The following is a 14,226-nucleotide window of genomic DNA, read 5'->3' on the forward strand; positions in this document are numbered from 1 at the left end:
AAGAGTGTCGGGATTGGTTTCAACGTTTTCTCACCTGCTTTAAATCCCACTCTGGCTCATAGTACACTTCCTATCATTGCTGCCCTTTTCATTTTCATTTACTCAGTTAAAATGTTTATACTCATCAGAGATACCCATGAACCATGTCAGTCCATCAGACAGTGAGTCAGGCAGAAACTGGAGTTGATGTCCAGAATCACTCATGACTTGCTTCTCACTGTTCTACCTTCTGTTCAGCTAATTCTGATTCTTGCTGCAGGCTCGTTTTCCCTCTGTGTCTCCTCGTCTGACCACTTGTCATTCAGCAGATTACTTTACATACACTCTCCCTTTAGTGTTCCTTTACAAAGCTGATTTTCTGTGTGCGTCACCCATCAGGTCCTGTGGCACTTTGTAAGCTCTGTGACTGTGAGAGTGAAACATATCTTCACTTTTTCTCTCCCCAAGCAGTGTGAGGACATACTGACGTCTCTAAAGGACATGTTAGTTCCATGTATAAACCGAAAGTTATTTAATTCTACCAGGTCACTTCACTTCTGAGAAACACCACAGCCCAGACGCCTATGGTTGGAGTCTGTTGTTTCAGCCACTGGACCTGACGTCACTCAATCAAACATGCACACTTCCCCTTCGCTCTGCTTCCTTTGGGCTCCATCATGTGGCTGCATTCAGGCCAGTGCAGTGCTGCAGGACTAAGAAAATGACCTCAGTGAGTCCTAGAAGAGAGGAGAGTGTGCTTATCAAGGCGACTCGGTCCAGAGTGTGTAATTAAAATGATCTGATAAAGACTACATTGTGAGCTCTGGGGTGCTAAAGGTCAGTGGTTTACAGTAAAGCACTGAATCACTGAACTGAAAATGTGTGCCCTGCTGAGATGATAAGAAGTCATAATTGCTCATCCACATTTTTGATTTTCCACTCGTTGCTGGAAAGTGGAGCAGAACATAAAAGTCCCCACAGAATACAGCAGCTACAGAGGGCTGTTCAAGTACATTTGGGCTGTGGCCAACTCACTGAGGTGAACCACATTATTGAAGTGGAGGCCTATCATTAAAGCAAGCCGGTTTGATCTAGTAATCAAGAAACCTTACTTTTGGTGCTCTGTTTCAAATGTCTAAATAAGGGAACCAATTAATTGAAAGGACATCTGTACTTAAGCTTACTCTTGTAAATAAAATATAATCAGTTTTAATTTCTTTACTGCCTTTTCAGCAAATTAAATTGGCATGTTTTAGAGCAGGATGGAACATTTTCACCAACACTCATTGTTACATTCAGTGCACAAAGATACTGTACATGTGGATGATTAAGCCCCTATATATAATACAAGTGCAAAGACCATGTGCAAAACACAGTACTCACAGTTTATTGTAGCAAATTAGATTAGATAGCCAAGTAGATTTTAAATAGAGCAAAAAGTTTACTTTATTTTGTACATTGTAGTGTTATGAGTAAATAGTTGATAGTTTGTAATACAGAACCCAGTACACAGTACATTCCAACCCAAAGCAGACTGAAAATAAATCCTCGACCCCATCTGCAGGTTTCTGGCACTTTTCTCAACATCTGAATGAATCAACAGCTACAGCTTCTGTCTACTCTGATTTCTAAATAGAACTGAAAGTGATGTGAAACCAAACTGAAAAAGACAAAATATATATTTAAAAAAACTGATATTCCGTACTCATAAATACAGATCCAGAAATGTTGGATAGTTTAATAATATTCTGAGTATGTTAATAAGATATATGAATTAATGAAATTGGAATAAATTATGACACCTTTTTTTTTAATTTATTGCACAAGTGCACAAGTCCACAGTTATTTAATTAATCATCCAGAATAAATAAAAACACCTTACAATTGTTTACAAAATGTCCCAATGATGCAGTAAAGGTCCCGTTGAACAGGACTCTTTGACAGAGTAAAAAAAAAAAGAATCTGGCATTTGAACCCATAAATAAGTGACTTAAAAAAGTATTTTCTGCCACTTGTTATTTATTTACACCTAAATTGTAAACACAATTAAACAATTCATCTGCCCTAACTATTGTATATTTGTCTTCAGAATCATAGTATTGCTCAAGTCAGAGGTGACGTGTTCATTTCAAAAGAGAAAGTAAAAACAACATATCAAGTAAGAGAGACCAAAGGCTCAAGTATGAGATGTTAGGGGGTGTAAATGTTGTACATTGATCCAACAATTTATAACAAATAATACATCATATCTCATGTTATATTGATAAAAACAATGAAGACTTTTAGATACAGTCTAAAGCATTTTCCCCCTTGTCTTTTAAAGCAAACAGATGAATAGATGCAAAAGTAGAAATGTTGAATCAAAACACACTATTTGATACTTAAATTACAAACTTACTGCTTTTTTACCCTCCCACCATTAACTTGCCTCTCACAAAGTTTACACATTTCATTACTGTTTTTTCATCCCCTCTGTTCCTGTTTTGATGGCTTCCTGGAAAGCTCTTTGTAAATTCTTCCTCATGTCGTCATAACTGAAAAATGTACGGTACTGTAAAGGGCCCCTCTTCCTGTCTACCTCACCCAGTCCTTCTTCTGTAGAAAAGATGGTTAACTTCAGAGGAAGTACACCATCTGCATACATGGCAATGGTTCAGTATTTTAGATTAGTGAGAAATGACTTTCCCCTTTTTACTCCGTGCTGCCAACATTCCTGGAGTTTATTTCATATTTTCTGCGTGAATAAACAGGCTACCTGTATGGAAAAGCTGAGGAATGGGGCCAATATTAAGGAGTTGGCTCCTAAAAAAGTTAATTCTGGAAAAGAGAGAAGATGGACATTGATGAGTGACTCACGGATCCTACTTAGATACTACAGATGTCAAGTCACAAATGTATAACTAGAATAAAAGATTTTAATACAACTTTATTTGGGGGTTTTTTTAGCAGTTGAGACATAACGTGAAGTATTCATTTTATTTTTTACACAGAAAAATTAATAAAATATACAACTTAATCTTATATTACAAGTCACTCTACCCTGACAGACTTCCTGGGCTGAACAGATGCTGACAACCTTTAAGCTAAACTGAGGAACTCATGTTGAAGCACTTTAAAGTAAAAAAAAAAAAGCCTTTTTCCTGATTGACTGGAGTTCTAGCATCACTGAGTGCCTGCAACAGCTAAGCCCAGGAGACCATCTTGTAATCGCGCTCTAGTTTCCTGCCTGCATGGTAACTTGAACTGTTGGTGAGGAGCGAGGATATCGAGCATCAGGTGTCGTCATGTGACTGTAAGTATATTGGCTTGGCCTGCTTCCTCAGGCGCTGCTGTGCTTTCAGCTTCCTGCCTTTCTGAGTTGCCAATCCCAGCTGTGGTAGGTACGTCTGCAGGGACATTCAGGGAACAAAGAAATTGAAGGAAATTCCTCAACAACATAATAACCCACACAGAGAGAAAAAAAATATCAAATTTGTCTAATAAAAGTTATTACTTACAGCCCTTGGATATGGGTTCCTGTAATGTAAACCTGTGGAAATAATGATAGTGTTAGTCACTACTCCAAAGCCAGAAAGCTTTCTATCCTGCAGTCCTGCATGGTCCTACACGGAGCAGCTGATTCTCTCAATGCATGGGTGATTTCTGTGTTGTTTTAATTAGTAATTGTATCACTTTGATTCACCTGATTCGCTCCTTTCCAAGGCAGGATGTAAACTTTTGTCAAGGTATCCCTGTGGTCAAATTCTAGCAACTGTAATCTAAAAGGGGAAGGGCTGAACATGGTAATATTGTCTCTTTACTAAATGGTAAATGGACTTGCTTTTCTCGGCTTCAGACCACTCAAAGAGCTTAAACACTACATGTTCATTCACCCTTATTCAAACCTATTCATACACTGATGTCAGGGGCTACCATGCAAGGTGCTACCAGACCATCGGGTCTGTCTAAACATTCATACCCAGCCTACGGTCAAAATATGGGTTTAAGTGTCCAAGGACACATCGACATGGACTAGTGGAGCCGGGTATTCAACTTCAGATCCTTTAATTGAAAGCAGACCCGCTCTAACAGTGAGCCTCAGTCACCCCAGGCTACAACATGCCAACATTTTATTAATGACCACGTTTCGATGTTACTTGGATCTTCGTCGGGTCAGAATATTTGTAAAGTTGAAACCACACCCATATTTATAAATATTGTACACCAATCGGCAAATAAGCTCTATGAAATATTATTTTTATTCCTAATTCGTGTCAGTCATTACAGCCGGTTTTGTATTTTACTTACCCAATGACTATATAAACCATGCTCATGCTGTAGGTTGTCAAACATTCAGAACATTATGTCAATGTTTACTCTCCATGCAGCAAACACAAGATATTCATCTGCTCAGTCACTTTGTGGCAAATACTCATCTAGATAGGTTAGCTAGATGTTTCCCCCTGTTGTAAATTGTTTCCGCAAATAAGACTGGGCCACGCTGTTATAAAAATATTATAGGTTGAGTGTCAAAGTGGAAGTATGACATGTGGTTTATAAAGTCAGCACTTTACTTGCATCTGATAGATAGAAATCATGGAACGCACAGAATAGTATAACTGTGGTCTTCCCTATAGTAGGATAAGGTTTAGTCAAGACTTATGTAAGTAAATGTGTGGAATCTCTTCACTCTTACCCATTTCTATCCTTGCTTCACATTCTTCTATACACTTTTTTATCGATTCTTGATCTGTGAGCTGAGAAGAAGCAGAAGAAAAACAAAATGAGTCATACAAACTACTGCTTCTTCATTTCTGAGAACAGTGTACTGTTTTTCACACCTGCTGGTTCTGTCTGAACAGAGTGGAGGCCTCCTGAAGAATGTATTTTCTCTCACTCTCTGTGTCAGTTATTACTGCACTCTGTGCCTGCCAATTACGGGCGACGCGAAACACCCGCATGTACAGTGACAACACCGTCCTGCGAGTGGAGGCCGTCATCGGGGATCAAAGACAGCAGTGACCTGCACAATTAAGTAGTTTGAGTTGGAAATGATTAATTGCGTTACAAATCCTGTTACTTATTTCTCTGTGTATGAAGCTCAATTCCTGCTAACAAACGTAGTTTTGTTAACAAGGTTGAAGGCATTACAAATATGATTACACTCTTAAGTCAGTTTAATGGACTCAGTCACTTTGTTAATATATCTGTCTGTACTTAGGGACACTGTATCAAACAATACGCCTCTAGATTTGATACCAATTTGCCGGACAGCACTTACACCTACAAGTTACCAGAGAATAGAAACAAGCCTTTTGGTGTCCCCAGGGATGCCTAAATACTCCCATCAAGTATTGTGTACACAGCAGACTAAACTTGAAACCAACCAGACCACTATGCATAAGACCACTATCCAGACCACTGTAATAATACCAGAGGCCCAGATTTCAGTGTAAAACACACAAAAAGGAAATAACACATTTTCTACAAGAAAGTCCCACAAGATTAGCTAATAACACAAGAACTTAAGACATTTGGGGGCCCTGGAAGCACGGGGCCCCGGTGCTTTCTCTCACTTTGCTGGGTTTCTGATCCATCAGCTAGTGTCCCCATCATTCACTAGATGTCACTAAAACCAACACAGGCCTGGATCCCAAACATAGCCTGTTACATGAATGACTTTAAGCTACATATGGTATCTTCTGGTATGTGTTGAGGTTAAAGGAAGTCTTAAAAAATAATGCCATGAGCGCATTTGTATTAATTATTGTTTCCTGAACAGAAAAAAACGGGGCAATACTTCAGCATCACCTGTCAACATGAAGCTATCTATCCCTGAGCTTTCTCCTGACAACGCCAGTAAGAGATTTAAAATAAAGGAGATTGAGTTAATATTAGCGACACGAGTGCCATTCACATTAACGATTTACATGATCGCTCATAATGTTTTACAATGTATTAAATATTACAAACTTTGACCTACCGACTGTCTGGAGGAGGGGGCAGCAGACACACATATGTCGCATGGTGATGACGTCTTCCACGAACTGGTTTCTAGAGGCTGCAGAGAAAAAAACCACATTAGGATAATCCTAGCTAAAGTTGGATATGTTTAATAATTTAAAATTGTAGCAATTAGTTATTTTCAGGCACAGTTTTGACTATTTCTGATAAGTTATAAGGTTGTTGACACATTTCCCTGCGTTCTGTATTATTCTCACAAGGTTTCTGTAACATGTAATGATGCAATGTATTCTTCCTGGTGTGATGCAGTATTAACATTCATTAATTTATTTATTTCCAGTATGTTTCAGCACATTATTTTGTTTAAAATGAAAAAAGACGTGGCTGAGGTGAAGATCAGCTGTCGGCTGCTCGCAGCAGGAGGAAGTGATGCAGGAACATGCCCACTGTGTGGCTGCACTCACTGACTAAAGGGGGAAGCACAAAGAAATGGACTGCTTTGGTCCGAGATGGTCCTTTAACTCACTCTGAAGAGCCAAACGCAAATCAAAATGGATTAAAAAAAAGTCCTATCTGGTAGCTGGCGTTTCGTTTCTTTTCTTTTCAAAGTGGAGATAAACACAATACTGATGTGGAAGTTATTTGCCAGCTAGTGAGCTAGCATCCTGAGTTAACGCGACGAGTTTGTTTCTGGTCGGAGGCGCTAAATTGGAGAACTTACTAACTACTTTATTTGTACTGGCGACCCTGAAGCGATGCACATCCGACCCCAGACTATACAGCTCTCCATGAAGGTAAGTTTTCTTCACGGTGTGAACTGTGGTCGTTGTCGGTGTCTTGATCGAAAGACCTAGCTTAGCCGAGAGCTAACTTTTAGTTGATGCTAGCTAGCGATGGCGACGTCGTCAGGGCCATGCAATGTTTGATGTAACGTTAGCATTACATGTCTGGTCGATCAATAACAGCTTTGACACGAGTAGTATCTGAATAAGTGGATACGTGAAAACGCCAGGTGTTAATGGTTACCCTGACACTGTTTACATGACATTTGTGAGTGTTGTGCATGTGCTGTTAAGCTCACTTGATCCTGTTTATGCTCGCCACTTCACAGCGATCATAACTTGGTGAAATAGCCTTAATGCTAACGATAGACGAGGACAGCTGTGGACATTGACACCAGTGATGCTCATATCAGGCATTCAGACTCCAGCTCAACTTTGTTGTCTCTCAGTTTTAGCACTAAATCTAGTTGGCTCAGTTCAAATAATGTCTGGATACTTGACGTTAAGTGTTTGGCTGCCACATGCCGCATGCTGATGATATTACATTACATTACATTACATTACAGTCATTTAGCAGACGCTTTTATCCAAAGCGACTTACAATAAGTGTATTCAACATAGGTATTCAAGAGAACTACTAGTCACCAGAAGTCATAAGTGCATCTCCTTCCTTAGACAAGCATAAACCAGAGCAAAAGTACAGTGCAGAAACAAACTAATACGAATACAATAAGTGCAACAAACTAATACGAATACAATAAGTGCTAAGTGGATATTTAAAACAGTATGATAAATAAGTAAGGCTTCAGGCTTCCATCATATGTTAGTTAGGTGAATTTAGTCAGAATGTGCCAGTGAGACATTTGCCTAGACATGCCCAGTGCAATCACCAGCACAGTGGATTTGCTCAAATGCTGGAAACATTTTGGATATTATTAACGTTTGACCAAGAATCGTGCCTTGGTTAGATCAGTGATAACAACACAAAGTAAAAGTTGTATTCAAAAGTGAGTCCAAGTATTGGATTTTTACAACAGTGGGAGTTGAATCAAATTCAGGACGAAGCCTGTCTGTGCCCCGTGAAGAGGTCTCTCACTGGACACCTAGAGGTTTTCAATCAGAGATGTAACAGCCCCTTTTACCATGTTCTTTGTTGTAATAAATCAGTTATTGAGCAATCTTGCAATGAGGGGAAATGTTTCGTTCTGAGGGAAAATTGTTTTGTTCTGCTCAAATAAAATTTTCATAGGGTGTTGACAAAAATAGTCCTGCAGGTTTGGGAATGATGAGCTATCGTTTTCTGCTTGTGATGACAAGATAATGTGTCTTTTCAGCATTGCGGATGTCAAGGTCACAATGATGGGCCACAATAGAACGACACTCTGATCTGTGGTCAATGCCTTCAGAGGGATTGTCTGTAAGTAATTTCCAGCTACTTTTTTGTTATTCATCGAACACCTGATCAACTCACACATTTTATGTGAGTAGATGTTATAGCTGAAAGATGAATTGCATTAACGTACACGTGAGATCATGCTACTTAATGAGAAATAGGGTAGGTGGAATGGAGATAATGCTTTTACACATTGCGTTAGTTTTATAACTCTAAACCCCAATTTATAAGCAGTTCTGTCAGTAATCAGATTTTGATCCTCCTCTCCAAAGAATTATCTGATGTCCTTACCTGCTTGTTTCACTTTCAGCATAGTATGTTTTTATTCTTAAGTTATTTTACTTGCCAATCACAACCTTAGTTTCTACTGTGGCAACATGTCAGTACCTATAGTGATGTTACTTTTCAGTGTGACATTATTCCCCTTATCTTTAATGCACATATATATATATTCTCTTTTAAAAGCTTGTAAAAAAACCTGGAAAGGGACACACATGACCATGTTTTTAACCTCACAAAACAGCCTTGCATTGAATTTTTGCTGTGGAAGGTTGAGAATAATCACATTAAAGTCCACGTCGTCATAGTGATTGCTGTAAAATGGCTCTATAAATATATTTGCTGTTTTCATTGGCAACCATAGTAGCTCCAAAGTCTTAGTCCATGATTGCTATTTTAGAAAGATAATCATTTCATGATTGCATTTTTTTCATATTTTGCCATTACTCCAGGGATGTAGTAAGACAGCAAAATGTACTACCTATTTCTAGAACCTGGTAAAACTGCCTCTGTCAAACTGTTGTCTGATACCGTTTACACTCTTGATACCAAAGATAAAAAAAGTAATTTATCTGGATACAGTATTTAGGATTATCGTGAAATTAAACACAATAAAGCTTACAAATATAGGTATATTTTAATTGCCTTTAAATTGATGAACCTTTGGTGTGACAAAGGGAAACCTTAAGTTATGTAGTGGCTCGATTAACATAAAACCAATTCAGTAAGTTTTATCCGGTTACCTGTAATGTTTTTTCAAGTATTTCTTTATTAGATGTTTCTATGGTAATCAACACTGTGTACGCATTGGATGCATGCATACATATAGACTGTTGTTTTCTCTGGTTTTCACTTTTTAGGGTATTTAAAGCTGGCAGTGAATTTTGACTGATTTGACACAGGTAGCGTAACTTCCTGACCTTCAATGTTCCAAAAATCCTTTACTTTGAGTTTGTTCTAGTAGTAGACAGAAATGTGGATCCTGACCTTTTTGATTTTGAGCAAGGCTGACTCAGTCTAGAGCTGCACTCTACGACAGTTAACATTTTGTCAAATGTTCTTCACCCCAGGCCTGAGGGTATGTTGAGACTTCTCGCAGTGCCAGAGAAGAGGCGTCTAGGTGGTTCGGACGGGGACTGAAGGTGAGGAGGAAAGACAGACGGTGGGACCAGGGAGGAAGACATGGGTCAATGTGTCACCAAGTGTAAGAATCCGACGTCCTCACTCGGCAGTAAGAGTGGAGACAAGGAGAGCGGCTCCAAGTCCCACCACAAGAAAGGAGGCGGTGCCGGTGGTGGCCACAAAGAAGAGCCCAGCGCTCTGTGTAGCAAAGCCACCAGCGAGCTGTCGAATGGCACCAAGGCCTTGGAGGTCACAGTGGAGACACCCGTCATGCCTGCACTGATCGGGGAATCACGCAAGGACGAGTGTCTGGATGGAGATGGGCTGTCAATGCTGCGCATCGAGGAGCTGTTTTGCTGCTACAAGGATGAACAGGAAGACGCTATCTTGGAGGAAGGCATGGAGATGTTTTGTAATGACCTGTGTGTGGACCCAGCAGAGTTTCGTGTGCTTGTTCTTGCCTGGAAGTTTCAAGCAGCCACCATGTGCAAGTTTACAAGGTAGAGTGTTGGGAAATGGGGCGTGTTGTTACTGGTATCTGTTTTTCAGGACGAACTAGCATTACTACTGCACAGTCATTGGCATATCTTGAGTCAGATATTTACCCATCCCAGATGACTGACACACATAGTTTTATTAGTGCCTGATTTGTTTTTTTCTCCCTGATTTAATTACCAAACGGGATGCTGTTACTGTATACATTTTTTTGGTATTAAATTTGGCAGTTCTTAGTGCCGCCTTGTGGTAATCATTTTATTTATCCTGGGGGGGAAATTCCAAGATGTTTACTCACCCAACTTAATTTTACTCACAGGACTGAAATACACATGCATGACCCATAGACGTGCAGTTGGAGAGATGTTAGACGGATGAGGCCATGGTCAGGCCCCCGAGTAGTTAGGGGATTGGGTGCCTTGCTCTAAGGAAACTCGGCAGTGCCCGAGAGGTGATCAAGCACCTCTACAGCTACTAGTCCATGATCCGTACTTAGACGTGCAGGACTTTAACGGGCCAAACTCCAGTTCACAAGCAAAGTCCCCATGGAGTAAGCTACTGCCGCATACCATATAACTGCAACGTCAGTAAGTGGCCTCGGTCTATTTAATAAAGGTGAAAATGCTAATTAAAAAGCAATTTCCCCTTAAAAACTTGAACAAGATTAAGTAATATGAAAAAAGACTTGTTCTTGGTTTTAATTAACAAAGTTCTGCATGAAACCGGTTCTTCTCCTTTTTAAAATGCTTAGCCCAATTTACACCATTTTACAGTTTCCTTAAATTAATGTGTGGGATTGGGGCCATTTCTGATAATTGACTACGTTCCACCCTGACACTAAATGATATGTACTAATGTGAAGGTTCTCATCAACACATTTCTGAAGAAGTTTGGCTACCCCCTGCATGTTATAAGAACAGAGTGTTGGTTCACCTCCACATGACCAGCACTTTTTCCAGTTGCAAGTCAGTGTCAATGTCACCCCTATTCCTGACAAGGCACTTTGCCACCGGCTGCTGGTGTCGGTGCTAATGAAGGATCTTTATTTTGTAGCTTTCTCTCCTCATCATCTCTCCACTATTGTGTACACACACACACACACACACACACACACACACACACACACACACACACACACACACACACACACACACACACACACACACACACACACACACACACACACACACACGTATATATCCACCCCTGCACTCCCACTGCAGTTAGTGTCTGAGATGAATAGAGTTGCCTGCTGGCCGGGTCGCTTGTGACACACACACACACACACACACACACACACACACACACACACACACACACACACACACACACACACACACACACACACACACACACACACACACACACACACACACTAACTTTTTTTTAACTCAGCACTTTTCCATCCAGCGGCTTGAACAAAACACACTCTGGTTACCAACGTGTTTCATTGTCAACTAATGCTTACTGAAGCTGTTTATATTACATTTGAGTTTGAAAGCCTATATTGTTGGAGTGCTCAAAAAACAACGTATATCTGCCTGAAGTAAAAAAATAATAATAATGTTTGTCCATGCTTCATGAATAGAGTGAACTGTTTTTAGTACCATTTGTATATGTATTTGTTAAACTGCAAGGGGCCAGGCCTCCTTCTTTGACAGTGGTGTTGTTTTCAAGGTTTTTATTTGTCACATACTCAACAAATCTTTACATTGTACAGTTAAAAGCTTGTTTGCCTCATCCAGTACTGAGCTTTTAAAATAGATATAAAAATACAATATATAATAGAACAAAGTATAATATATTGAACTGAGAAAATACATAGGACAGAGTTATAGATAGTTGTTATAGTAGATCGTCAGATAGTAGTTATATAGTTGTTATAGACACATGGCCCTTTTTGTCCTCACACTGTTTTGTTATAGCGCTTGGTATATTTAGCTACTAGTTAGCTCTGGTGCTTCTAATTTAGTTTGTTAAAAGTTCTTTGATGGGCCTCATCATCCTTAGTGAAACGGTCCACTATCATTCTGATGTCTGTTCCTGTTTACTTTGTGTCACCAGGAAGGAGTTTGTTGAAGGCTGCAAGGCTATCCAGGCCGACAGCCTCGAGGGTATCTGCTCACGTTTCCCCGTCATGCTGCTGGATGCCCGGGGCGAGGAGAACTTCAAGGACCTGTACCGCTTCACCTTCCAGTTTGGCCTGGACGCCGACGAGGGCCAGCGCTCGCTGCAGCGGGAAATCGCCGTTGCCCTGTGGCGCCTGGTGTTCACCCAGGACTCGCCTTCGATCCTGGAGCACTGGCTGGACTTCCTGTCAGAGAACCCCTCAAGTATTAGGGGCATTTCAAGGGACACGTGGAACATGTTCCTCAACTTCACCCAAGCTATTGGCCCCGACCTGAGCAACTACAGCGAGGACGAGGCCTGGCCCAGCCTCTTCGACACCTTCGTGGAGTGGGAGTTGGAGCGCAGGAAAAAAGAGGAGGAACAGGCACTGATGGCAAAGGAGGAAGAGGGGAGGTGTACTGAGACAGACTGTTCTCCCACCACAGATAGACTTGAAACAGCGGGAAGCCGCGGCTCACAGACGTGGGGGGGCCACTGACCAGGAATCAAGAAGAATTTGTAAGGGAGGGCAGTATATGATCTTCACCTGAACTATACATCTGTGAATCATTGGATGAATATTAGTATTACCATTACAGCTGTTCATTTTGTTCTCCTTTTCTGTCTGGGTGGGATTCCTGCTTTGCACCCGTTTTTTGGGTTTCTGAAAGGGCTCTAAGAACTGTTTTTAAGCACTTCTATTTAAGTTATTATTTTACTTTTTTTTTTCTCCTCCCATGTGTGTTTTTAGTAATTGGACATGTGGTTCATTTTAACCTTCATCTACCGACCATAACCCAGCAGAGTTGGAGCTTTGTTTAAAAAAAAAAAAAAAAAACAGGCGACAGAAAGCCATAACCTTTTCCCACAATTATCATAAAGACAGTTCACTTTGACTTGGTAACACTGCTGATATATTTAGGACAAGAATATAGCTAATAAGAAGAAGGGAAATTTTGGCAACCTGTCCATAAAATAATGTTTTACTACCAAAACATGAGATTAACCATAAGGGTCAGGGTGAAATCATCTTGATTGGACTAATCTAGTTTGATTGTATGCTTTTATCTTGCAGTGCTGTGAAGATGAATTTGGTTGCACTTGTATTGCCTTCACAACTGCTGGCCTGCAATTACATGGCAAACAGTAATTGATTACAATTGAGTCACAAGGGCATTTTGTTTTTAACGATAACACAACGTTGTAATACTCATCTTATTCCAAGTTGATGGTAAAAGACCCACCCTCTCTTCTGTGTTGAGTGTTTTTTGAGTGCTACGGGTGCAGCGAGCGGCTTAGCTTGTGCAGTTGGCTGTGCTCCCTTTTGACCTCTAGCATCAATGATTTAGATGTCCACCTATTTTCAAGAAGCGGTTAAGTGTGTAAAACACAATGATGCTGGCTTTTCTCAGATGCCTCATTGATCTCAATTTTAGGAAGTCTCTAAAACAACAAATGGGCTAAAGCTATAGGTCTTGGTCATTTCTCAACAGATGATGCCTAAACCTGCGTTACATTCGGGGCCGTTACAATGGGCTTCACACAAAGCTTTTGTTGTTTACCTTCTGGAGTTTAGGACTCATCACGTCCTTGGAAATTCTATTCAAAAAAATTGTACGCCACATCACTAACATTGTTGACTGCTGCTGGTGATGGTTGTAATGGATTGCACAAAAACCAATGGCATGCTTAGTCGCTATACTTGCAACACTTTGCAGAAAGATTGATGTCAACCACATTATTTCCAACCTTTTCCAAACTATAGATGGATCTTAAGTATAGCCATGGGTGTTTTGGGATGAGTGTTAACTAGACATGCTGGCTAATCAAGGTTCTGTGGTATGGGTCCAGTTTGGTAAGAGGGTGGCCATAACCTAATCCGTTTGGTTTACATCTACAATGATTTTATTTCAGATCCCCTTTGTCCTTTTTATATAAAATGTATTGATTTATAATAAATAAAAACAGTGTTGAACTTTTGACTGTTTTACTTCAAGGATGTTCTTATTTCTTTGTAATCTCAAAGACAATGTTTCCATACCACTGTCTTTAATGCTCCTCTGGGGTGGTTTTGCAGCATAGGGGTTTGTGTGGATGTTGGGGCGGAGGAGCAGCAGTCAGAGA

The 14,226-nt window shown here is 40.2% G+C and overlaps 2 protein-coding genes across 4 annotated transcripts; one reads left to right on the plus strand and one right to left on the minus strand.

The window, feature by feature from the left end:
* Positions 1–1,866: 1,866 nt before the first annotated feature.
* lyrm1 (LYR motif containing 1) lies at positions 1,867–6,000 on the minus strand. The gene is made up of 5 exons (XM_054599342.1): positions 5,942–6,000; positions 4,800–4,981; positions 4,655–4,715; positions 3,477–3,508; positions 1,867–3,365 (listed from the first exon to the last, which is right to left on the minus strand). Exons 2-5 carry the CDS (start codon positions 4,956–4,958, stop codon positions 3,252–3,254), a joined length of 366 nt encoding a protein of 121 aa, XP_054455317.1. The 5' UTR covers positions 4,959–4,981; positions 5,942–6,000; the 3' UTR covers positions 1,867–3,251.
* Positions 6,001–6,029: 29 nt separating this feature from the next.
* On the plus strand, positions 6,030–14,066 carry dcun1d3 (defective in cullin neddylation 1 domain containing 3). 3 transcript variants are annotated; one of them, XM_054599345.1, is made up of 6 exons: positions 6,054–6,140; positions 6,263–6,716; positions 8,039–8,121; positions 9,237–9,278; positions 9,447–9,998; positions 12,058–14,066. In XM_054599345.1, exons 5-6 carry the CDS (start codon positions 9,559–9,561, stop codon positions 12,599–12,601), a joined length of 984 nt encoding a protein of 327 aa, XP_054455320.1. In that variant the 5' UTR covers positions 6,054–6,140; positions 6,263–6,716; positions 8,039–8,121; positions 9,237–9,278; positions 9,447–9,558; the 3' UTR covers positions 12,602–14,066. The 3 variants fall into 3 exon arrangements, with proteins under 3 accessions (XP_054455319.1, XP_054455320.1, XP_054455318.1); XM_054599344.1 differs by lacking the exon at positions 9,237–9,278 and having other exon boundaries at positions 6,030–6,059; XM_054599343.1 differs by lacking the exon at positions 9,237–9,278.
* Positions 14,067–14,226: the final 160 nt, after the last annotated feature.

Source organism: Anoplopoma fimbria, chromosome 5, assembly GCF_027596085.1.
Source record: "Anoplopoma fimbria isolate UVic2021 breed Golden Eagle Sablefish chromosome 5, Afim_UVic_2022, whole genome shotgun sequence".
Taxonomy (NCBI): Eukaryota; Metazoa; Chordata; class Actinopteri; order Perciformes; family Anoplopomatidae; genus Anoplopoma; species Anoplopoma fimbria.